Source organism: Oncorhynchus masou, unplaced genomic scaffold (genome assembly GCF_036934945.1).
Source record: "Oncorhynchus masou masou isolate Uvic2021 unplaced genomic scaffold, UVic_Omas_1.1 unplaced_scaffold_30___fragment_2___debris, whole genome shotgun sequence".
NCBI lineage: Eukaryota > Metazoa > Chordata > Actinopteri > Salmoniformes > Salmonidae > Oncorhynchus > Oncorhynchus masou.
The window spans coordinates 3,132-29,460 of NW_027016594.1; the positions used below are offsets into that span (position 1 = coordinate 3,132).

The following is a 26,329-nucleotide window of genomic DNA, read 5'->3' on the forward strand; positions in this document are numbered from 1 at the left end:
TGCCAACCTGAACCGCACTGTGCTGGCTGGGATATATATTCACTGTGTCTTTTCCAGCACAGTTCCAGCAACTATGGTGGATGTATAACCAGGCCAGCCCAGACCCCATCCACTAAATGTATCAGAGTAGGAGTGCTGATTTAAGATCAGGTCCCCACCTGTCCATATAAAATCTAATTACGATCTAAAAGGCTAAACCGATCTGAGTTCAGCACTCCTACTCTGAGATGCTTTGTAGATACGGGCACAGTCCTGGTTTGTGTGGCTCAGTATGGTCCTATAATATAAATTGGGCATGAAGCAGTCATGACAGGAAAGCCACAGCTGCCCGTCAGCCCTAAATACCCCTTCCTCCTCCCTCTATTTCATAAGTGGTGATCTCATAGCCAGAGGGCTCCATCAAGGGCCTTTCGATGAGAGCATAAGTGGTCTAACAAGGGTTAATGTACCAGAACGGTCTGCTGTCTCACATGGTGGAGGGGGCTGCTTTGTTACGTGTCCGAAATGGGCTAAAACAGAAACTCTTTTGCTGGGTTTTTGCTTTTAAGTTCTTGGATCACTTACAGGTTTTATTTTCCATCCTCAAGACAATCAATGCATTATCTATTCAACGTCCAAACAATGTTGTATAGACGATCATGATATTCCCACAGTGTCTCCCTCCCTAACCCACGGTATTCCTTGCTCCTCCCACCGCAGGTCTGTTGGTGGGAACACTGGACGTGGTGCTGGACTCCAGTGCTCGAGTGGCCCCCTACAGAATCCTTTACCAGACACCTGACTCCCTAATCTACTGGATCATTGCTCATGGTGTGTACTGTGTGTGTCTGTGTATAGTTCTCTCTCACTCTTTCTTTCTCTCCCCCCTCCCACACAAGGCCCTCTCTTCCTGCACCATGATCTCACTTCCTGCTAATGCCAAGCATCACGTCATGGCCCACTGCTCTTAAAGGGCTAGACTGGGGAGAAACGGATACCAGGAATGGGAATCGATGGTGATTCGCTCAAAATATGAGGGGCTGTCATGCTTTTTTTTTGTTTATTAGCTAGTATGGTAAAGCTTACATTACATCTGCTGACTTCATCTGTTAACACTCTCTCTTTGCATGTTAAAGGGTTAACCACCCTAATGTCCTATATGGAAAAGCTATAAGGTTAACTCATGGCTGTAAATGTAAGATATTGACACAGCCTATTTGGTTGAGATCATCTCATCACACCTATTTTGGAGAGTTACAATGGTTTGTGACATCACAGAAACCCAATCTTCACCTTCCTTTTTCCTTGAGCAGTTATGTCACACAAATAATTTACTACTCTGGAGGAGCCATAATGCAATCCCACGGACCCATGACAAGCGGACGGGAAAGGAAGGATTTATTTTTAAAGAGGGATCATTGTGTAAGTAAAGAAAGGCTTCAGAACTATACTCCCCAGACGTAATGAACAATGGCTCTGTTTTTAAATGAACTGAGATGGTGGATCGAAAAGTCTGTTGTGTTGGAGGACTTTGAATAGTGTGTGACTACGCGCATGTGTATTTGCCTTAGTGAGTGCTCCCATATGGAAAAAGGAGTAGGGGAAAGAAACAGGAGAGAAGACCCTCTCTGAAATGGAAGCCCAGAGAAGAAGACTCCTGAGGGCTGGCCTTGAAATGGCAACCACTCCTCCCTCCCCTCTCCCTATCCGCCCATCCTCCAGCACAGAGGGAGCGTGGAGCAGTCTGTCTGCCTGACGTCATCACTAATGTAGCTAAGAGATGAGCAGCAGTGGGCTACTTACAGGGGAGATGGATGATGGATGAGGCCTCTAACGATAGAGGACACTGAGGTTTCTGTGCTAGCAGGCTCTGCCTTGACTGGCTCTCAGATTTCACTAGCGCTAAGTAGCTGCTAACAAGTAGCCAAATTAGCACCAATAGGGATTTGCCTGCCAATACTATTAAAAATTCTCCCTGAATTTAAGGTGTGCTGTATTGCATGGCATTATTATTTCACCTTTTTAAGTAGGATCGTAACATATCTGAAGCTAATTAGCCAATAGCGCTCTAGCCATGAGCTTATCGCCATATGTGTGGTAGTAAATGTAGGCCGAGCAGAGGGGATGGCCAAGTAATGTCAGTGGCTGGGCTATCTAGATTTAATCAAACTTTATTTATATAGCACATTTCTTACAGGATGTGTTTCAAAGTGATTAACAAATAGAAGGTGAGAAAGATAAAAACAAAGTTTTCTATACAAATAACTAAGACAATACATTTTTTTAAGAGAACTTAAAATAACAGTACACATGAGACTAATGCATTAAAATACATGTGATTATATATGGGAATATGATTAAAAGAACCCTAAGTAAAAGCATGTCTAGAGGCTGTTCTAAAGGCCAGGACCATAGTGGCTGAAGGCAGCCTCACCAAACGTAGTGGTTCTGAGTGACCTTTGGAACAGCTGAAAGGCCAGTGACAGCGGATCAGAGGGACAACCCGGCACATATGCTTTTAAGATATCAGACATGTATTCAGGTGCAAACCCACGTAGTGCTTTAAAAATCAATAAAGCAATTTTAAAATCCACTCTAAAACTAACTGGCTTTACCAATGCAGTGACTTTAAAATAGGTGGTGTGTGTGTGTGTGTGTGCTCTCCTCCTGGCCTTTGTAAGCACACGTGCTGCTGCATTCTGAATTAATTAAAGCTGGCCAATGTTTTTTTTGTTGAGGGGGGGGGGAGACCAGACCGGATTGCATTGCAATAATCAAGCCTGTCAGTAATAAAAACATGCATTAGTCAGTGTGGGCTTGACAGAGGAATGGTCACACTTTGACAATATTTCTAAGCTGATTTGGTCACATTTCTGATATGGGCCTTCACTGGCCCAACGCCCTAGCCAAGTGGTTAGAGTGTTGGGCCAGTAAACGAAAGGTGGCTAGATTGAATCCCCGAGCTGACAGGGTAAAAATATGTTGTTCTGCCCCTGAACAAGGCAGTTAACCCACTGTTGCTAGGCCGTCATTTTAAATAAGAATTTGTTCTTAACAGACTTGCCTTGTTAAATAAATGTTAACAAAAAAATATAAATAAATAAATAAATATTTATTTTTATATATATATTTTTAGGTCAGTCTAAAATAACACCGAGGTTTATAGCCTGGTGGGTTGTGTCTAGTAGTCTTGATTAGCCATCTGACAGCTTGTTACTGTTGTCTGTACTGTCTCCCCTCATCTGTCTGTCACTGATCCTGAATTATGTACCTCCATACTACTTAGTATCCAGAAGAGTAGGATTCCAATTATGCTACACATGTTCAATTTGCATACAATTGTAAGAATGATGAAGAGCGTCTCAGTCGACATGCTGTAATGTCTCAAAGAAAATGAGGAATGGGTGAAACTCCATGCCTCCACATTCTCCTGGGAGCCTCTTGTAATCAAGTTCCCTGATGCACCCCTGTCTCCTCCTCCGTCTCTTCTCCCCTCCCTCGATCCATAGGGTGCTCCCGTAAGGAGATCACAGAGCACTGGGAGTGGCTGGAGCAGAACCTCCTGCAGACACTGTCAATCTTTGAGAACGAGAATGACATCACTACCTTTGTCAAGGGCAAAGTTCAGGTACTGTTTAGGGTATATATGAGTCACTTAGCAGATGCTTGTGTCTAAAGAAACAGTATGGACTTCTCTGAGATTTGGAAGGTTGGTTGTGTTTAGAGCGGTTGCATGGTGGGGTTTGTGGAGTTTCACAAATCTTTGTAATGGTGTTTGTGACAATCGTAATGGTGGTTGTCAGCAATTCATTTTGACTGTTTCGACATTGAAACGTATGACGTTTGACTGTGACATGTTTGTCATGCCAGTTGTAATATTAGTCCAGCATGTAGTCAAACTAGTATTGTCAAAAATGACTCCTGCCAGGGGCAAAATAACGAAGCCCGGCTGTATTTCCTATTGTAACCTAAGAACAGGTCCAGACACAGCCTCTAAATCAGGTTCTGTATTTATCTGTATGGTGATGAAGTAGTTCTTACTCAATGAATAGATTACAAAAGCTAGCCAGATAAGATTTATTTAGTTCTCTCACTTGGTCTGCCACTCACTCTCTCACTTTCTAGCTATCTCTATTTGAAAATGAATTGTTGAACTTTTATTGATTGTCTCTCTCAAAGTCCTTCACTCCCTCTATTGGTCTCTTGCCCCAGGGTATTATCGCCGAGTACAACAAGAACCACGACGTGAAGGAGGACGATGACACTGACAAATTCAAGGAGGCCATCTGTACGTTCCGTAAGCTGTTTGGCATGCCTGAAGAGGAGAAGCTGGTCAACTACTACTCCTGTAGCTACTGGAAGGGCCGTGTGCCCCGGCAGGGCTGGCTCTACCTCAGCATCAACCACATCTGCTTCTACTCTTACCTGCTGGGGAAAGAAGGTAGGGACCACTGGCATGCTACCTACTGCCTACTGATTATGCATAGCTTTTGAAGACCCTTCAGAAGTCCCAAAAATAGTACAACCCCTTGATATTTTTCTGGGTGGATACAATGTAATTTTTAAGATGAAGTGATGTATATTTCAAACGATCAGCTCTTATGCAACTCAAAAATGTATAAATGCAACCATCTGTCTTCAATCTATCTATCTCTCTCTCTCTCTCGCCCTCTTTCTTCCCTACTCAGCCAAGCTAGTGATCCGCTGGGCCGACATCACCCAGCTGGAGAAAAGCGCCACGCTCCTCCTCCCCGACGCAGTCAAGGTGAGCCTTGTAAATCATATCAACTATACTGCATGTTACCCTCGCTTTAACGACTCTTTGTCCATCCATACACTCCTCTAACCTTCATTCATGCTTCCATTCCTCGGGCCAAGGTGAGCACGCGGGTGGCTGAGCACGTCTTCTCGGTCTTCCTCAACATCAACGAGACCTTCAAGCTGATGGAGCAACTGGCCAACATCGCCATGAGACAGCTCCTTGACAACAAGGGCTTTGAGCAGGACCGCTCTCTGCCCAAACTCAAGAGGAAGACACCCAAAAAGGTGTCTGCTCTCAAGAGGTGAGGTTTGGTGCAGGGGATTCTGGGGAGGTCTGGGAAGGTTTTCTGAAGTTCTGGGGAGGTTTGGTGAGGCTGGATGTCAATAGGTTTGGTTGATAGTTGCAGAGGATTGGTTTCTGGGGAGATGCAGTAAGTTTAGTCATGATGTAGTCATTTATAATGCTGCACAAAATTCTTTGCTGCGGGTGACCTATAACCATTCACAACCATTCCATGTGGTTGCAAGGCGTTGTAAGTTTTACACAGTTCAATAAACAATATATCAATGCTTAACTAAATGACTACATAAGACCACCAACAAACAACAAAAAGGACTTCAGAGGAAAGGTATGTATAGTCTTGTTCCAACGTGCCTGGAGGAAAACCAGCTGAGGGGGCATTAGTAGTATTTTTAAACTGGGTTGCTTTCTAGTAGTTTGGCTCACAGACACGTTTCCATTCTTTAAATCTACAGCACGACTTTGTCATAATCCTTTCAGGTACAGCTGAACTTTTACTGGCGCTATTAACTTTGAACACCCAGGCTTTCTTCATTAGCCCAAGACTCTCCTCAAGACAGATTCCAACTCTCTAACTACTACTCATACCGTTGCCCTATAGAGATTTCTATTGGAGTAGTAACTGTTGCCCTATAGAGATGTCTATTGGAGTAGTAACTGTTGCCCTATAGAGATGTCTGTAACTATTGTCTATTGAGTAGTAACTGTTGCCCTAGTGTCTATTGGAGTAGTAACTGTTGCCCTATAGAGATGTCTATTGGAGTAGTAACTGTTGCCCTATAGAGATGTCTATTGGAGTAGTAACTGTTGCCCTATAGAGATGTCTATTGGAGTAGTAACTGTTGCCCTATAGAGATGTCTATTGGAGTAACTGTAAGAGATGTCTATTGGAGTAGTAACTGTTGCCCTATAGAGATGTCTATTGGAGTAGTAACTGTTGCCCTATAGAGATGTCTATTGGAGTAGTAACTGTTGCCCTATAGAGATGTCTATTGGAGTAGTAACTGTTGCCCTATAGAGATGTCTATTGGAGTAGTAACTGTTGCCCTATAGAGATGTCTATTGGAGTAGTAACTGTTGCCCTATAGAGATGTCTATTGGAGTAGTAACTGTTGCCCTATAGAGATGTCTATTGGAGTAGTAACTGTTGCCCTATAGAGATGTCTATTGGAGTAGTAACTGTTGCCCTATAGAGATGTCTATTGGAGTAGTAACTGTTGCCCTATAGAGATGTCTATTGGAGTAGTAACTGTTGCCCTATAGAGATGTCTATTGGAGTAGTAACTGTTGCCCTATAGAGATGTCTATTGGAGTAGTAACTGTTGCCCTATAGAGATGTCTATTGGAGTAGTAACTGTTGCCCTATAGAGATGTCTATTGGATAGTAACTGTTGCCCTAGAGATGTCTATTGGAGTAGTAACTGTTGCCCTATAGAGATGTCTATTGGAGTAGTAACTGTTGCCCTATAGAGATGTCTATTGGAGTAGTAACTGTTGCCCCATCCAGATGTCTATTGGAGTAGTAACTGTTGCCCCTTCTAGATGTCTATTGGAGTAGTAACTGTTGCCCCTTCTAGATGTCTATTGGAGTAGTAACTGTTGCCCCATCCAGATGTCTATTGGAGTAGTAACTGTTGCCCCAGCCAGATGTCTATTGGAGTAGTAACTGTTGCCCCAGCCAGATGTCTGTTGGGAGTAGTAACTGTTGCCCCAGCCAGATGTCTGTTGGAGTAGTAGCTGTTGCCCCAGCCAGATGTCTGTTGTAGTAGTAACTGTTGCCCCATCTAGATGTCTGTTGGAGTAGTATCTGTTGCCCCATCCAGATGTCTGTTGGAGTAGTAACTGTTGCCCCAGCCAGATGTCTGTTGGATTAGTAACTGTTGCCCCAGCCAGATGTCTATTGGAGTAGTAACTGTTGCCCCAGCCAGATGTCTATTGGAGTAGTAACTGTTGCCCCAGCCAGATGTCTGTTGTAGTAGTAACTGTTGCCTTATATAGATGTCTATTGTAGTAGTAGCTGTTGCCCCAGCCAGATGTCTGTTGTAGTAGTAACTGTTCCCCCATCTAGATGTCTATTGTAGCATTATACTGTCATACTTGGTTGCAAATGGCTCTTTCACTACATTGACCTGATTTTATTTTATTTTTCATACAAAGAAAAAAAAAACATTTGAAATTGTTTTTGGGATGCATTTTAGGATACATGGGAAATATAAAACATTGGCCAAATGTATTTTAATGTGTGACATACATTTGTAAATTTATTTGGAATACATACATTTGTATGGAAATACACTGCGTACAAAACATTAAGAATGCCTTCTCTTTACATGATATAGACTGAAGTGGAGGATAAAGGTTCAATTAGGATTTTCAAGCCTTGAGACAGTTGAGTCATGGATTGTGTGTGTGTGTGCTATTCACAGCATGAATGGGCAAGACCATAGATTTAAGTGCCTTTTGAACAGGTTATGGTAGTAGGTGCCAGGCGCACAGGTTTGTGTCAAGAACTGCACCGACAGTTAGTCTCAATTTACTGCTGCTATTTAAAGACAACAGATTGTCTAGTCGAGAGACGGTCAAGAATCTAATACGGAACAATCTCTTGAACCTTGTCTCACCCAGGGACCTGGATGCCAGGGCTAAGAGCGAGCGTTATCGGGCCTTGTTCCGTCTGCCCAAGGATGAGAAGCTGGACGGACACACGGGCTGCACCCTTTGGACCCCCTTCAACAAGATGCACATCCTAGGCCAGATGTTTGTCTCCACTAACTACATCTGCTTCACTTCCAAGGAGGAGACCCTGTGCAGCCTTATCATCCCCCTAAGAGAGGTGAGTCTGGCTGGGTACAGTCTCTGGTGATTGACCGTAGTCCTGGAGCTTAGTGTTGGCCCGGAGTAGTAGTCTGCACTGACTGGAGCTCTCTGGGATGTTGGGTTGGTGACCTTTGAACTAGACTTTTGTGACAATGTTGGATGATGCCAAGACATAAGTCAATGTGGGACCACTATAGATTTGAGATTTTCCATCAGGAAAGAAAGGTTACCTTTGACAAGTTGTGCTGTGTGCTGCTGTAGGGGGTTACTAGCAGGGCAGTTAGAAAGACCAGCAGCCGGCTTAACACTCTGGTAGGAGCTGTCACTCCCAATCTGCCAATCTGCTTAGTCACTGGCTGCCCCTCGCCCAGCCGTTGCCTTGTCGATCAGGAACCCCCCACCCACCTTGTCACATCCTATCCCCATCAGCCATCTTAAACTACCAATCGCTGGCAGGGCAGAACGTGGATCGACCACTAATGTCTAGTGTTATGATGTGTGACACTGAATCAATTCAGTCACCTAGTATGTGGGTTGAAGTGTTGATATGGTGAAACCTATTGTGTGCTTGGTATGGTATGTTGGCCTTAGGTCAATATTCTCATGTGCAATGACCTATGTGGTTAGATGGTGAAATAAATCAATACACGTGATGGGTTACTGTAATTTGTGTTCTACATCAAACACTTTCTCATATCAAATAGATTTATATCTTATGTTGCATCCTCATATCTTATGACTGACATGTGACTGGCGTATCTGTTGTCTGACACAACCGGGTGGTAGCAGGCTACCACCCGATTACTCAACCCTGCACCTCAGAGGCTGCTGGCCATGTAATATACATGGAATCACTGGTCACTTTAAAAATGTTTACTTACTGCGTTCCTCATCACATATATAATATATTTTATACTGTATTCAATTTACTAGTATTTTAGTCAATGCCACTCTGACATTGCTCGTCCTAATATTAATATATTTTCTTAACTCCATTCTTTTACTTTAGATATGTGTGTATTGTTGTGAATTGTTAGATACTACTGCACTGTTGGAGCTAGTAACACAAGCATTACGCTACACCTGCAATAACATCTGCTAAATATGTGTATGTGACCAATAACATTTGATTTGTTATGACTGGCATATCTGTTGTCTGACATATGACTGACATCTATTGTGACTGACATACCTGTTGTGACTGATACATGAATTACATATCTGTTGTGACAGACCTCTGTGTCTCTGTTCCTCCCAGGTGACGATAGTGGAGAAGGCGGACAGCTCCAACTTTTTGCCCAGCCCAGTGTCCATCAGCACCAAGAACAGGATGACCTTCCTGTTCGCCAACCTCAAGGATCGGGACTTCCTGGTCCAGAGGATCTCTGACTTCCTGCAGCAGACCACCTCCAAGATCTACTTCGAGAGGGAGACCACCGGGAGTGTGAACAGCTCTGACGATGAAGTGAGGGCACATCTATGTCATTGTATATCTAGGATGTTGTACACCATTTAGGTCTATACTCTTCCACAACTTCTCCCCAAGTTTGCTGAGAAGTCTCCCTCTACTCCAGGTCTTCAGTAAATACTTAGCATGATTATTATCACAGGTCTCTGATCAGCTCTTATCATAAAGCACACTGCATTAACTATCCTTACCCTGATCCTGGACTTGTTTTGCTCTCCACCAGGTTTATTCTCAGTATTATTATAGCTTCTCATCACAGGTCTCAGAACAGTTGTTATGATAAACTCATGATAATTGACTCATGATAATTGACTGCATTAATCATCTCCTAATTCTGATCCTGAATCTGTGTCTCTCTCTCCTCTAGGTGTACTCCCAGCAGGGCGCTCTCCTCTCCAGCAGTCCCCAGCGCAGCAGTCTGGGCTCAGAGGGCTCCTCCGAGGGTGAGCGCCAGTTTAACCTCAATGACAACAGCGTGCCCACCGCCACCCAGGCCCTCATGACCATGTACCGCCTCCGCTCGCCGGAGGAGTTCAACCCCAAACTGGTACGGACATTGAATGATCTGTTCACAAGTTGGTTGCTCCCGAGTGGAGCAGGGGTCTAAGGCACTGCATCTCAGTGCTAGAGGTGTCACTACAGACCCTGGTTCGATTCCAGTCTGTATCACAACCAGCTGTGATTGGGAGTCCCATAGGGCAGCGCACAATAGCGTCGTCCGGGTTAGGGTTTGGTCGGGGTAGGAATGTCATTGTAAATAAGAATTTGTCCTTAACTGACTTTCCTAGTTAAATAAACATGTGGTCGAACACAAGAAGATGCTCTATTGCTATAGTAGAGAATTGGAATGATTCCACATGATTGATGGAATTGAACTGGGACTAAATTAATTGAGTTGAATACATTTATTTACAGTGACAAAATATTGTAACAAACTGTAATTGCGTGTATATACCTGCATGCTGAATAAACCATTGGGAATCCAATATCTGCATGTAATAACCTGAGGCTTTTCCCAAGCCTCAAATCAAATTGTATTGCTTGCGTACAACTATTTAGCAGATGTGATTGCGGGTATAGCGAAGTGCTTGTGTTCCGAACTCCAACAGTGCGGTAATATCTAACAATACAAAACAAAGTTACTTAGGAGCCAGAAACAGAGCGGCCATGTCTGTCGGTGCCATCAGTGTCTCAACCTTGATCTAAAACAAAGCTTGGCTTGCAGTCAGTGTGTTCTGTTCCTGCTCTAACCTCCAGCTGGCTTTGCATTGCACAGTTCAAAGGCCTGTAGGGAAGTTGCAGATGTAGACCAAGGAAGGGGGAAGTGTGTGTAAAGTAAATTAGATCTGAGTTTTGAAGTAAATAAAGCCTTAATGAAATTCTTCAGAGACCTCTTGGGGAGTATTTGTGCTGCATACGTCTATGTCGAAAGTTATAATTATTGTTTAGGCTTTGAAGGCTCTCTGGCTCGTTATTTAATGAGGTGGTAATTCGTTTTTTGCCTCCTACGAACCATCCTGATCTCTCGAGCTTCTGCATGTATTTAAACAATGTAAGCGTGCCAGATTAGGATGGTTCGTACGAGGCTAGTCTTTTTTTTTTTGCTTTCTGCAGAGAAGTCAGGTTGTTGGCACAGCTCTTACAAGGGTGTCTACTTTCTTTCTCTCGCTCTCTCTGTCCTTGAACATCATTCTGTAGTTCTCTCTAAGGGGAGCTTTACTGGCATGAAATGTGTCTCATGACATTTCTTTTTTTTCTTTTTCCAACACATGCAAGATTATTAACTGTCAATTTGTATTTTTCCCCAGGCCAAGGAGTTCCTGAAGGAACAGGCGTGGAAGAACCACATCACCGAGTACGGCCAGGGGGTGTGTATGTACCGTACAGGGAAGACCAAGGACCTGGTGCTTAAAGGCATCCCAGAGAACATGAGGGGAGAGCTGTGGCTGCTCTTCTCCGGTGAGGCCAACAGTCGCTCGCGTTCTCACAAACAGACCGGCGTGGGAATGATCTCACAATGCACTCTCACATTCACTGTACATAGTCATTTGTATATTACATTCTGCTCCCCGGTTCTTGACATTCATATACTCGACTTTAACTCATCCTGTATCTCCACAAGCCATGCTGATACACACACTCAAAGACCACGTATAGACAGTACTACGTGCTCATACACCAACTCCTAACCTGCATTCGGCATCGTGTGGTGGGACCCCACATCTCATTACTATAGTTATTGTTATCACAGGAGGAAAAACTACAGGAAAAACACATCAGATTTTAGTTTTGGGTTTTCCCAAACCCCCTTTTGTGGTATGAGCACAGAATGGTTCATCATCCAGGTGTATTAGAAGTATTGACAGTCAAATATTAGCTTTCCTTTCAGTGTACATATGGATTTGGGTAGCCTCATTAAACATGCATTAGCTTGGCCTTGGTAATGCATTCCATTCCCATATCCTGCCTGAGCAGCAGTATTGTACTGTATCTAACCTGTAACTGGGCTGCATGCTTCACGTCCACTGCTACAGCATATTACAGTGAGAGCACACATTCTATAGTCTGCTTACTGTACGCCAAACTGAACACTGTCAGTCTGGTTTAACCAGGCTTTACACACACCGCAGCTTATGTAGGGGTTGTGTTAGAGACGTAGGCCTACATTGTGACCACTGTAGCTGTGAAAAGCTGACCTATATAAATAAACATGAAGAACCAGTTGGCCTACAGGGGAGAGTCACTGCTGAGATCACCAAACAATGTTTTATACTTCAGCCTCTTCTTCCTGAAATTGGTGAATTCACCTTCTGACATCCAGTGGAACAGCCACTTTACAATAGTGCATCTAAATCATTTAAGGGGGGTGAGAAGGATTACTTTATCCTATCCTAGGTATTCCTTGAAGAGGTGGGGTTTCAGGTGTCTCCGGAAGGTGGTGATTGACTCCGCTGTCCTGGCGTCGTGAGGAGTTTGTTCCACCATTGGGGGGCCAGAGCAGCGAACAGTTTTGACTGGGCTGAGCGGGAACTGTACTTCCTCAGTGGTAGGGAGGCGAGCAGGCCAGAGGTGGATGAACGCAGTGCCCTTGTTTGGGTGTAGGGCCTGATCAGAGCCTGGAGGTACTGCGGTGCCGTTCCCCTCACAGCTCCGTAGGCAAGCACCATGGTCTTGTAGCGGATGCAAGCTTCAACTGGAAGCCAGTGGAGAGAGCGGAGGAGCGGGGTGACGTGAGAGAACTTGGGAAGGTTGAACACCAGACGGGCTGCGGCGTTCTGGATGAGTTGTAGGGGTTTAATGGCACAGGCAGGGAGCCCAGCCAACAGCGAGTTGCAGTAATCCAGACGGGAGATGACAAGTGCCTGGATTAGGACCTGCGCCGCTTCCTGTGTGAGGCAGGGTCGTACTCTGCGGATGTTGTAGAGCATGAACCTACAGGAACGGGCCACCGCCATGTGTTGTTGGTTGAGAACGACAGGGTGTTGTCCAGGATCACGCCAAGGTTCTTAGCGCTCTGGGAGGAGGACACAATGGAGTTGTCAACCGTGATGGCGAGATCATGGAGCGGGCAGTCCTTCCCGGGAGGAAGAGCAGCTCCGTCTTGCCGAGGTTCAGCTTGAGGTGGTGATCCGTCATCCACACTGATATGTCTGCCAGACATGCAGAGATGCGATTCGCCACCTGGTCATCAGAAGGGGGAAAGGAGAAGATTAATTGTGTGTCGTCTGCATAGCAATGATAGGAGAGACCATGTGAGGTTATGACAGAGCCAAGTGACTTGGTGTATAGCGAGAATAGGAGAGGGCCTAGAACAGAGCCCTGGGGGACACCAGTGGTGAGAGCGCGTGGCGAGGAGACAGATTCTCGCCACGCCACCTGGTAGGGAGCGACCTGTCAGGTAGGACGCAATCCAAGCGTGGGCCGCGCCGGAGATGCCCAACTCGGAGAGGGTGGAGAGGAGGATCTGATGGTTCACAGTATCGAAGGCAGCCGATAGGTCTAGAAGGATGAGAGCAGAGGAGAGAGAGTTAGCTTTAGCAGTGCGGAGCGCCTCCGTGATACAGAGAAGAGCAGTCTCAGTTGAATGACTAGTCTTGAAACCTGACTGATTTGGATCAAGAAGGTCATTCTGAGAGAGATAGCGGGAGAGCTGGCCAAGGACGGCACGTTCAAGAGTTTTGGAGAGAAAAGAAAGAAGGGATACTGGTCTGTAGTTGTTGACATCGGAGGGATCGAGTGTAGGTTTTTTCAGAAGGGGTGCAACTCTCGCTCTCTTGAAGACGGAAGGGACGTAGCCAGCGGTCAGGGATGAGTTGATGAGCGAGGTGAGGTAAGGGAGAAGGTCTCCGGAAATGGTCTGGAGAAGAGAGGAGGGGATAGGGTCAAGCGGGCAGGTTGTTGGGCGGCCGGCCGTCACAAGAAGCGAGATTTCATCTGGAGAGAGAGGGGAGAAAGAGGTCAGAGCACAGGGTAGGGCAGTGTGAGCAGAACCAGCGGTGTCGTTTGACTTAGCAAACGAGGATCGGATGTCGTCGACCTTCTTTTCAAAATGGTTGATGAAGTCATCTGCAGAGAGGGAGGAGGGGGAGGGGGAGGATTCAGGAGGGAGGAGAAGGTGGCAAAGAGCTTCCTAGGGTTAGAGGCAGATGCTTGGAATTTAGAGTGGTAGAAAGTGGCTTTAGCAGCAGAGACAGAGGAGGAAAATATAGAGAGGAGGGAGTGAAAGGATGCCAGGTCCGCAGGGAGGCGGGTTTTCCTCCATTTCCGCTCGGCTGCCCGGAGCACTGTTCTGTGAGCTCGCAATGAGTCGTCGAGCCACGGAGCGGGAGGGGAGGACCGAGCCGGCCTGGAGGATAGGGGACATAGAGAGTCAAAGGATGCAGAAAGGGAAGAAAGGAGGGTTGAGGAGGCAGAATCAGGAGATAGGTTGGAGAAGGTATGAGCAGAGGGAAGAGATGATAGGATGGAAGAGGAGAGAGTAGCAGGGGAGAGAGAGCGAAGGTTGGGACGGCGCGATACCATCCGAGTAGGGGCAGTGTGGGAAGTGTTGGATGAGAGCGGGGGAAAAGGATACAAGGTAGTGGTCGGAGACTTGGAGGGGAGTTGCAATGAGGTTAGTGGAAGAACAGCATCTAGTAAAGATGAGGTCGAGCGTATTGCCTGCCTTGTGAGTAGGGGGGAAGGTGAGAGGGTGAGGTCAAAGAGGAGAGGAGTGGAAAGAAGGAGGCAGAGAGGAATGAGTCAAAGGTAGACGTGGGGAGGTTAAAGTCGCCCAGGACTGTGAGAGGTGAGCCGTCCTCAGGAAAGGAGCTTATCAAGGCATCAAGCTCATTGATGAACTCTCCGAGGGAACCTGGAGGGCGATAAATGATAAGGATGTTAAGCTTGAAAGGGCTGGTAACTGTGACAGCATGGAATTCAAAGGAGGCGATAGACAGATGGGTAAGGGGAGAAAGAGAGAATGACCACTTGGGAGAGATGAGGATCCCGGTGCCACCACCCCGCTGACCAGAAGCTCTCGGGGTGTGCGAGAACACGTGGGCGGACGAAGAGAGAGCAGTGGGAGTAGCAGTGTTATCTGTGGTGATCCATGTTTCCGTCAGTGCCAAGAAGTCGAGGACTGGAGGGAGGCATAGGCTGAGATGAACTCTGCCTTGTTGGACTGGTGTTTTTACATGTTAGCCTAGCGTCTCTTTTGGCGAAGCTCGTTAGCTGTGTTTTTATGTGGAAGAAGATGGAGCATTTGAATGCAACCTCTGTACTTGTCCCTGAACCCACTGTCACAGTGGGAACAGTTGATAAGCCTGCGTTTGACTGCGCTAGAAGAGTGAATTTGAGGGTGTTATGAATCAACAGACTTTTACCCAAGACCCCCCCCACACACACACACACACACACTTTTACTGGTTTAGCCTGTGTTGTTGTTGCTCTCAGTGCACAGTAATGGCTGCTTCCACTGCTGGGAGTACGGGAGGGGAGGGCTATAAAGGCACTAAGGTTTTAGTGTAGAAGAGATTCTGCCTAAAGTGAGAGTGGAAGGTTTACAACTGCATGTCTACTGGCTGCTTGCCACATCCCTCCGTTAGTAGAGATGGAGTGAGCAATGGCATGACTTGAGTTCTGGTTTCATCACTCCAACCATTTCTGAAACTGATTACATTGAATATGCAATGTCATTGCAATGCTAGCCTAACTTAGCCAGGTGTAAAATAAACGCCTGAAACTAGATCCCCTATGGTCTTGAAGAGAATAAAAATAACTGTTGGGGGGAGGTTCTCTGTTCAACCAATCCAGTAAATGTGGAGGAGTTAATATGTTGCGTTGTTAACGTCCAAATGCGGCTGTCGCATCACAGGCTCTTTCCATTTCCCCCTGAAAACTGGAACGTCGGTTTGTTAGAAATTCTCCTAAGGCTGTTAGTTGAAAGATGGGCCTGATATTAACTTTGTTCCACCAGACCATTTTTTTAAAACCGCAATTGGCTGATGGTCTGGTGCCAATGGGCCTCGTTTAACGCTATACTACCTGTGGTCACTATATTCCCCCCCAGGGGCGATCAACGAGATGGCGACCCACCCTGGCTACTACGAGGACCTGGTAGAGAAGTCTATGGGGAAGTACAACCTGGCCACGGAGGAGATCGAGAGAGACCTGCACCGCTCCCTCCCTGAACACCCAGCCTTCCAGAACGAGATGGGGATCGCTGCCCTACGAAGGGTCCTTACTGCCTACGCCTTCAGAAACCCCAACATAGGCTACTGCCAGGTACACACGTGGTATATAGTATACACGCATGGTGTGTATAGTATACACGCACAGACGCACCAGTCCTGTCGCTCAAGATCCACTGCCAAATTAGACATCCGTCCACGTAAGCAGGACGTCACGAGATTACTTCAAAACCGGCCTCTAGGGGCAATGTTGGCACTATTACCTTTAAGTCCTGTGGACAGGGATGGCGGATGGGCGTAAGCTGCGAGCTCCGGCTCTGAAAGTCGTGTGTTCAATCACAGCGCTAAGCACAATTTTTGTCTATACCAAACCTTAACCATTCGGAATTAATGCCTAATCTTATGTTATGTATGTGGACAAACATCTGATTCTGCAGTGAGACTGTGAGCGCTTGTTACACACACTTATTTTACAACACAAACATTAACACTGCTCTTCAGTTTATAAATGGTCAAGTCACATAGTAGTTTGCCACTTCTATAGCTGTCCTGACTCCCCCGCGGGTCCCTAATCTTGGTTCCCCCTGCGGGTCGAAGCCATGTGGTTCCCTCTTGACTGCCAGTCCATCTGTTGGCAGCTTGAAACTCTGAAGACGTTTAACTCAGGCTGAAAACTGTAGTCCAGACCTACTGTCACATAGCTGTTTAATTTGATTCTTGTTTTGCTTTTTGATGGGCTTTGAGATTCTGTAAAGAAAAGCGCTATAGAAGTTGAATGTATTATTCTGAATAATCTTGGTGGTTCTTCCTAGGCCATGAACATTGTGACGTCGGTGCTGCTGCTGTATGCTAAAGAGGAGGAGGCCTTCTGGCTGCTGGTGGCTCTGTGTGAGCGGATGCTGCCTGACTACTACAACACCAGGGTCGTAGGTCAGTTGGAAGCTTCTGGAATGAGGCTGTAGAAGGGCAATGGGTGGCTTTGTGGTCTACTAGTGTGTTAGTCTCACATTTTTAACTTGGTCTCAGTGTCTCTATTTTATGTTTTGTGTTCAGATGTGTGTATGTGTCCCTCAGTCTTTGTGCATATCTGTTGGCATCGTTCTCCCACTTACTGTATCAGTGTCCGGATAGGCCTCTTTTCTGTCTTGCTAACCTCCCACTTCTCCTTCTCCAGGAGCTCTGGTAGACCAGGGTGTTTTTGAGGAGCTGGCCAGGGAGTACGTCCCTGAACTCTACGATTGCATGCAGGACCTGGGAGTCATCTCTACCATTTCCCTCTCCTGGTTCCTCACCCTGTTCCTCAGTGTCATGCCCTTCGAGAGTGCTGTGGTGGTGGTTGACTGCTTCTTCTACGAGGGCATCAAGGTCATCTTCCAGCTGGCGCTCAACGTGCTGCACGCCAACATCCACCAGCTGCTGGGGGCCAAGGACGATGGAGAGGCCATGACCGTGCTGGGAAGGTGAGGACGGGTGGGACTGGACGACGGACAAGGGGCCAAAGATTCTAAAACGGGGCTTTTCAATTTCGGTCCTGGAGAGCAGAAAAACTTCTTGATTTGTTTCTACCTGGTAGGTCATTGTATTCACCTGGTGCACCAGGTCTGATGAAAACCAGAAGGGTTTTAGCCCTGCAGTACCAGAATTGGAACAGCCCTGGACTAAAGGGACATGACTGGTAGGCCAACTCATGACTGGAACACTGAACCTAACCTGAACCTAAACTGAAACCCTAACCTTTGTCCTGACTTTAATCCTAACCATAACCAATTAGGTCATTCAACATGGGTTTGCTGGTCAGTCATGCTACTTTAGTTTTTCACTCAGAGCAGACCCCATGAGTCGGGTCAAAGGTAAAGTTGTGTTGGCGGAAGTGACATGAGAGATCTTCATCTTGTTTTGAAACACTGCAATAACAACGCTTCTTAATTCAATTAAAACTTGATATTGATACGCTGTCAATATGAAGGATTTAGTTGTGATAAGCTTTTTCATAGAGAAGCCTTTATTCAAGGAATATGCTTGAAACGTTTGTGTGTAGGTACCTGGACAGCGTGACCAATAAGGACAGCACCCTGCCTCCCATCCCCCACCTGCACTCCCTGCTGACAGACGATGGGGATCCCCACCCGGAGGTGGACATCTTTAAGCTGGTCCGCAGCTCCTACGAGGTGAGTCTCCTCAACATGACCAGGGCACTGTCATTCAATTACTCCTTCAATCTGTCAGAGATGGGGTCAATTCAGTCAATTAAGTTGAAATGGAATTCAGCCCAACCCTGCTTCCTAGACCAAGTTTATTCACTGGTAGAACTGTCACTCTGTTTTGACCTTTACTCTGGCTGGTGATTATGCAGTCTCAGTGAATATCTCAGCCTTAGGATAGCAGCATTGTTGACCCCTCTCTCTCTGTCCCATGTTGCTGTTTGTAGAAGTTTGGCTCCATCAGGGCAGACGTGATCGAGCAGATGCGCTTCAAACAGAGGCTAAGGGTCATCCAGACCATCGAGGACACCACCAAACGCAACGTGGTAACGACCCCTGCTATTACACACACTGTATGGTACACCAGATGTTTGGTGTGGAGGATTTCAAGTCATTTTAAGCCGTCGTTTCTGATTGTATTCAATGCTGGTTAGTTCTGATCTCCTCACACAGCTCTTAAATCCACTGTTCTCTTCCAGGTCAGAACCATTGTCACAGAGACTGCCTTCAGCATTGACGAACTGGAGGAGCTCTATGTTCTTTTCAAGGTGAGTGACAGCCATACTATTGTAGCCAATAGGAACTTAAAGGAACTCATCTCTTCCTGTATTGCTTTTCCTCAGCCTCCCTTTCTCTTTGGCAGGGCGTCTCATTTCTCCTAGCTCTCACACAGTGCCCCGCTGCCACGGCAACGCTGAATTATGGGCTATAATTGGAGCCGGGACTTAATATCCATAGAGACAGACCTAAAACCCTGGCAACAGCATTTTACTCCATTAACACAAAGTACGCTCACTGCTCAGTCCTGTTAGAGGACATGGAGAAAGACAGATGAGTCTTCAGCACAGTTCTAATGGTCAGGGGTGCTGGTATAAGATATGAGAAGTAGAGAACTTTTAATACCCAATGGTGTGCAATGTTCACATTATTCTCTGTTTATCAAGTACTTATCCATTAGAAACATTGTGCAATGCAATTCAGCGGTATCTATATGCATTTTCCTCACTGTGGGCAACCACATTTCCCCACATTTTGCATAGGTATCACCATTCGGTCTCATTCCACCTCACCTCGCTTCTTTATACTTCAACATTTTCTAGGAAACTGCTACATAAATGTAATATATTTATTTCATTCACATTAAAAGCCTGTTGAATCTACCAAATCTATTTCTACCATCTTCATTCTCCAGGAGGAACACCTGACCAGCTGCTATTGGGGTGGAACGGGTGGCAGCAACCCCACGGAGCGCCATGACCCCAGCCTGCCCTACCTGGAGCAGTACCGCATCGACCTGGAGCAGTTCAGGGGGCTGTTCTCCCTGCTCTTCCCCTGGGCCCCTGTCAACGGGGCCCATGCAGACCTATTGGCCCTGCGCTTCTTCAGGCTCCTGGACCATAACGGAGATTCTCTGATTAATTTCCGGGAGTTTATTAGTGGACTGAGTGAGTATTGGTGGAGGTGGGTGAGGGGGTGTATCAAATAGAAGTTGACTAATGGATGTGCAGTCATAAGGTGAATTCACCAATTTGTAAGTCGCTCTGGATAAGAGCGTCTGCCAAATGACTTAAATGTAAATGTAATGATTGTAGCAACTGGTCGAAAATGGATATTAAGTCTATATAGACATAATGTTATGATAAATTATCGCATCTATGGTGTATTTCAGGTGTTTTATGCCATGGGGATCTGACTGAGAAACTGAAGCTCCTGTACAAGATGCATGTGATTCCTGGTAAGTATGTGTGTGTGTACTGTTCACAGAGAGGGAAAGAAGTCCAGAGGGAAATCTATACTCCTTATATGCTGTCATAACTGAGTGAGGGGGAGGATGTTTTAAGGATAGGGGATTGGATTTCTTTACTGTAAAGGAGGAAAGATGAATTATTTTGTTCTCTCCCTCGCTTGGTTGAGCATATGGAGAAGGGAAGCTGCGGTTGGATGGTGCTCCAGACTCACACAGCAGTATTTTAACTCAGCTGGAAATCTACCTCTCAATCAGAAGAGCTTTCATGGCTCTCTGGCTCAGCTCGCGTTAATTCCCTGTATAACAGCAAAGCCTGAAGCAGCTATTGTTTTGGTCCTCGGAATGATGGGGTTAGCTTTTTTCCTTTGCCAGCCACATGGAAACATTGTCTCTGGCAGAATGATATACAGTGCCTTGCGAAAGTATTCAGCCTAAAGTTATAAAACTGTATTTTTTTTGTGAAGATTCAACAACAAGTGCGACACAATCATGAAGTGGAACGACATTTATTGGATATTTCAAACTTTTTTAACAAATCAAAAACTGAAAAATTGGGCGTGCAAAATTTTTCAGCCCCCTTAAGTTAATACTTTGTAGCGCCACCTTTTGCTGCGATTACAGCTGTAAGTCGCTTGAGGTATGTCTCTATCAGTTTTGCACATCGAGAGACTGACATTTTTTCCCATTCCTCCTTGCAAAACAGCTAGTGCTCAGTGAGGTTGGATGGAGAGCATTTGTGAACAGCAGTTTTCAGTTCTTTCCACAGATTCTCGATTGGATTCAGGTCTGGACTTTGACTTGGCCATTCTAACACCTGGATATGTTTTATTTTTGAACCATTCCATTGTAGATTTTGCTTTATGTTTTGGATCATTGTCTTGTTGGAAGACAAATCTCCGTCCCAGTCTCAGGTCTTTTGCAGACTCCATCAGGTTCTTCCAGAATTGTCCTGTATTTGGCTCCATCCATCTTCCCATCAATTTTAACCATCTTCCCTGTCCCTGCTGAAGAAAAGCAGGCCCAAACCATGATGCTACCACCACCATGTTTGACAGTGGTGATGGTGTGTTGTGGTTGATGAGCTGTGTTGCTTTTACGCCAAACATAACGTTTTGCATTGTTGCCAAAAAGTTCAATTTTGGTTTCATCTGACCAGAGCATTTTCTTCCACATGTTTGGTGTGTCTCCCAGGTGGCTTGTGGCAAACTTTAAACAACACTTTTTATGGATATCTTTAAGAAATGGCTTTCTTCTTGCCACTCTTCCATAAAGGCCAGATTTGTGCAATATACGACTAATTGTTGTCCTATGGACAGAGTCTCCCACTTCAGCTGTAGATCTCTGCAGTTCATCCAGAGTGATCATGGGCCTCTTGGCTGCATCTCTGATCAGTCTTCTCCTTGTATGAGCTGAAAGTTTAGAGGGACGGCCAGGTCTTGGTAGATTTGCAGTGGTCTGATACTCCTTCCATTTCAATATTATCGCTTGCACAGTGCTCCTTGGGATGTTTAAAGTTTGGGAAATATTTTTGTATCCAAATCCGGCTTTAAACTTCTTCACAACAGTATCTCGGACCTGCCTGGTGTGTTCCTTGTTCTTCATGATGCGCTCTGCGCTTTTAACGGACCTCTGAGACTATCACAGTGCAGGTGCATTTATACGGAGACTTGATACACACAGGTGGATTGTATTTATCATCATTAGTCATTTAGGTCAACATTGGATCATTCAGAGATCCTCACTGAACTTCTGGAGAGAGTTTGCTGCACTGAAAGTAAAGGGGCTGAATAATTTTGCACGCCCAATTTTTCAGTTTTTGATTTGCTAAAAAAGTTTGAAATATCCAATAAACGTCATTCCACTTCATGATTGTGTCGCACTTGTTGTTGATTCTTCACAAAAAAAATACAGTTTTATAACTTATAACGCAAAGTTCAAGGGGGCCGAATTCTTTCGCAAGGCACTGTATGTTGAGAACTAACAGATGTTTAGCGAGAAGAGGATACAGAAATGACCGATAAAGGCATTGATTTCAGACTTATGATCCAACATTGGGATGTGTGAGGCCTCGATGGAAAGATACAATTGGATACAATTTTTATTGCACTTTTTCAACTGCAGTGTTTGAGGCGTTAAGATAACGCCCCTTACAGTACTTTGAGCATCTGGAAAGGCGCCATATAAATGCTATCAATTATAATTGTTGTCTTCCTGTCCCCTCCCAGAGGTGACCCATGAGCAAGAGGAGCCAGACTCTGCCTTCGAGGCCACCCAATACTTCTTTGAGGACATCACCCCAGAAACTTCCAATGGTAGGCCATGTCCTCGTCAACACGCCAGAGGTTACACAATGTTTACGCCTCTATTTTTTTATTTTATTTAACTAGGCAAGTCAGTTAAGAACAAATTCTTATTATCAATGACAGCCTAGGAACAGTGGGTTAACTGCCTGTTCAAGGGCAGAACGACAGATTTGTACCTTGTCAGCTCGTGGATTTGAACTTGCAAACTTCCGGTTACTAGTCCAACGCTCTAACCACTAGGCTACCCTGCCGCTCCAATGTTGACCAGAGCCTTATGTGCCCTCAATCACAGTCACACTCCACTCAAGGCATGCATAAAACTATTTCAACCTCTCACCTTTTTTTCCCTTCTTCAGACAGCTTCCTAATGTGTCCTTTGACCTTTGCACTCTTGATTTTTCCCTTCCTCCAGGCCTTGACCCCAAGTGCAAGAGCGAGAAGGATGATGGCTTTGTCAGGGTCACGTTCAAGACTGAGAAAGGTACGCACTGCTATAAAACAATTATGAGACACGCGTATCTATCGCTAGTTTGTAAATGCTCCAATCTAAATGATAATACCTTAAGCTACAAAGTCTACCATTCATGTTCCTTTTTTTGTTGCAAAGGCCTTTATTTACTGTACCTCAAGAACACCCATTTCACTGTAAGGAAGTTAGCTGTAGCTAACAGGGTTGGTGTCAATTCCATTTAAACTCAGTCAATACAGGAAGTAAACATATTCCAATTTCACCATTTCCTCCTATGAGAAAAAAAATACTTCCTGAATTGACTACACTGAAATGGAATTGACTCCAAACCTGGTGCCTACTACTCACAGAGAGGGCAAGGAGGGGTAGGCTCTCAGCTGATCATTCAGGTACAGTCCCTGTTGGTGTCTCAACAGGCCCAGACACTTGCAGTCCCCTTCCGCCTTCTTCTTGGCCCTTAGCTCCTCTCTCTCCCTCCTCCCCCTCTTTCAGCTCACCTCCTCTCTCTCCCTCCTCTCTCTCTCTCTCTCTCCCTCCTCTCTCTCTCTCTCCCTCCTCTCTCTCTCTCTCCCTCCTCTCTCTCTTTCAGCTCACCTCCTCCCTCATCTCACCTCTCACTCTCTGTCATCTCCCTCCTATTTGAAATGATTTCAAACCATATTTGACTCCACACACACACACATCCCAAAACTCTGGGATGAAAAGGGGAAGCACTGTTACTTTTCTATGTATCATGTTTTCTTGGAGCAAAAATTGTCTACGGTCGCTGATTAGGGAAAATATACTTACTGATTTTCCAGACAATAAAATTCCTATTAAAGCGATAGATTCCTAATAGAATTGAACAGTCTCAAAGTGCAACTGGGAGTGTTGCATGTTAAATGGTCCCCAAGCTAGGCCTGCATGCCACTTCAGTTTATTGAGAGCATTATTAGTGCATGTTCTCTTATTCATTCAACATTTTCTCCTTGACAACAGCACATACATTAGTTGTTGTTATGGCCTCCTATAAATAGTCAGTGTGCCAGGCTGCTAGCTTTTAACTCTTAACGGCCACCTCTGTTTCTACAGTGAAGAAACTACACACCCCTGACTACCGCCACTACCTGAGGCTGTGGAACCAGGGCACCAAGAACAAACTGGACAACATGAAGGATCTGCCCAAACTCAACCAGGTAAGAGCATTAAGAACCACTCCACCTCCCCAGGGGGAGTCAGTGGAGTCCACTTGATCAATGTGGCTGTGTGTGCATATGAAATTGTGTGTGTCGTGCCAATGACTCTACCTCATCTTCCTTCCCAGGCTAACCTTTGTCTTCCTCTCTCTCTCTCTCTCTCTCTCTCTCTCTCTCTCTCCTTCAGGGCCAGTTCATAGAGCTGTGCAAGACACTGTACAACATGTTCAGCGAGGACGCCCAGGAGCAGGAGCTGTACCACGCCACGGCCACCGTCACCAGCTTGCTGCTGGAGATGGGCGAGGTGGGCAAGCTCTTCTGCCATTCCAAGGACCAGGAGGAGCAGGACCAGGATGATCCAGAGGAGGCCAAAACCAGTGGGCCAGCCCGAGATGGAGGGACCAAGCCTGGGGGTGTCTTCCAGCAGAGGGGCCAGGGAGAGGGGAAGGAGGAGAGCCAGGCCAGGCCCTGTGGCCCAGCGAAGAGGGACGGCAGGGGCGAGCAGCTGTCTGCCATGGAGGACATTAAGCTGGAGGACTCGTCCCCGAAGGACACAGGGACATCGTCCTCCATGCTCATCTCAGATGACGAGACCAAAGACGACACGTCCATGTCGTCCTACTCGGTGCTCAGCGGCGGCTCCCATGAGCTCGACGACAAGCTTCACTGCGAGGACATTAATGACGACACGGTCCTGGTGCGCAGCGAGAACGGGCCCCATAGGGGAGGGAACGGGCCTCACGGTGAAGGTGGGCCCCATGGCAGAGATGGGGGGCTGCCTCACAGCACCAGCATAGATAAAGACTGGGCCATCACCTTTGAGCAGTTCCTGGCATCGGTGCTCACTGAGCAGGCCCTGGTGCTTTACTTCGAGAAGCCAGTGGAGGTGGCCGCACGTATCACCAATGCCAAGAATGTGAGGAAAGTGGGGTGCTCCCTACTGTCCGCTAGCGACTATGAGATCTCCCTGTCTGGGTAACTAATGCCTCAATGAAAAAGAGGATTTACAGAGACAGACTCTTGCTCTGTAGGTTGACTGCTTCGGAAACAGGGAAACATGTCATGTAAATGTACAACATGAAAAACCCAGTCTTCTCCTCTTTGTTGGGTGACAAGAATGACAGTCTGCTAGAACTGAAAAGTCTAACATTTGTGTGCAGTACTGTAAGAGTATAATTTCTTTTTAAATACCTGCACTTAGCAATGTATTTTACCAGATGTCAACAACCTGTTTTATCCTTAGGGTTAGATTCTGTTCAGCAGAGGGACCAGGGAAGAACAAAAATGGCTTTATTGACCTTTGACCTCAAAAGGAATTCAGGCAGAGCTGTGGTGTATGTACTGTACATGTATTAGCTGAGCTTGCTGTACTTTATATGAAGTCGTGTATACATGTTACTACTAATAATCGCTAAACCAGTTAGACTAATAAGTATCATGATGATTAAGTCTTACAGACCACCAGCCCAGTCCAGGAGTGGCCTGTCACAGTCCCAGAGGAACACTGCTCAGTCATTGTAGAGTTCTGTTAGTCGCTAACTCATTAGCCGCTAAGCTAATTGACTAACAGCAACCTGTTAGTCAACTCGCTGATAATCTATTAGCCGCTAATTTACACTAGAAACAATGGGTAAGACGGGTAGCATCCGATAGCTACAATGAAGAAGTGACTGTACTTCTAGAGTCAGGAAGATTATTTGCCACTGCTTCAGGATAAACCACACTTGCACTGGAATGAAATATGAATGGTGGTGAAAGCTTTATCTGACTAGATGTACTTCAGTAAATTCACTAAGGAAAACACGGTTTAGATTTAATTCGTGTGGTAGCTTAACCTGCATACTGAACTGTAGAGCACACGCACTTTGTTTTATCAGGAAAAACAATAATTTACAACATCTTTTCATTCCATAAGCATGTTTTCTGCCTTTTTTCTGTGCCACTCCTGCACTCGTCGTCAGCACACTCCAAAAGCTTCTTTTTTTGTAAATGTTTTGAACTTTTTGCTCTGTATATTTTTACGCTGTTTTATATATTTTTTTGTTCCAATGTGAATGATTTTGTCATGTACAAAGGTCATGATTTTAGGTGTACCACTTCAACTAATTAAAAAGTGTAGAATGAACAGTCTTACGCTACATATTAAAAATGTCTCATGTCTCTTTATGGGATTTATCAGTTAGGGTTGCTCATACTATAGCCTGGGATAAATATTGACACGCTCTGTTTCGACATTGAGAGAGGAAGACTGATCTATACAGAGATGGAGACAGAGCACCCTCTGCTGGAGAAGAGAATGTTCCAGAATCAGACCCAAAATCCTGTAATGCCACCAAAGATAAGGATAAATGAGGGTGCTTTCATCAGGCTGTTTATCATTGAAAGAATGGTCAGTTCCTGTCTACTTAAGGGGCTGGCTCTCCCATAGACACCAATG

General features: G+C 45.6%; 1 protein-coding gene across 1 annotated transcript; it reads left to right on the forward strand.

The window, feature by feature from the left end:
* Positions 1 to 699: 699 nt before the first annotated feature.
* Positions 700 to 26,041, forward strand: LOC135538900 (TBC1 domain family member 9-like; the record flags this gene model as incomplete). Its single annotated transcript, XM_064964783.1, has 21 exons — positions 700 to 810; positions 3,489 to 3,607; positions 4,192 to 4,420; positions 4,668 to 4,744; positions 4,858 to 5,042; positions 7,667 to 7,874; positions 9,117 to 9,323; positions 9,694 to 9,873; positions 11,135 to 11,285; positions 15,877 to 16,091; positions 16,810 to 16,927; positions 17,172 to 17,457; positions 18,036 to 18,165; positions 18,426 to 18,524; positions 18,678 to 18,746; positions 19,391 to 19,643; positions 19,868 to 19,933; positions 22,171 to 22,257; positions 22,661 to 22,729; positions 23,789 to 23,892; positions 24,080 to 26,041. Coding segments are annotated over 21 exons (3,755 nt in total), but the record flags the coding sequence as incomplete, so codon positions are not given.
* Between the last annotated feature and the right edge of the window lie 288 nt (positions 26,042 to 26,329).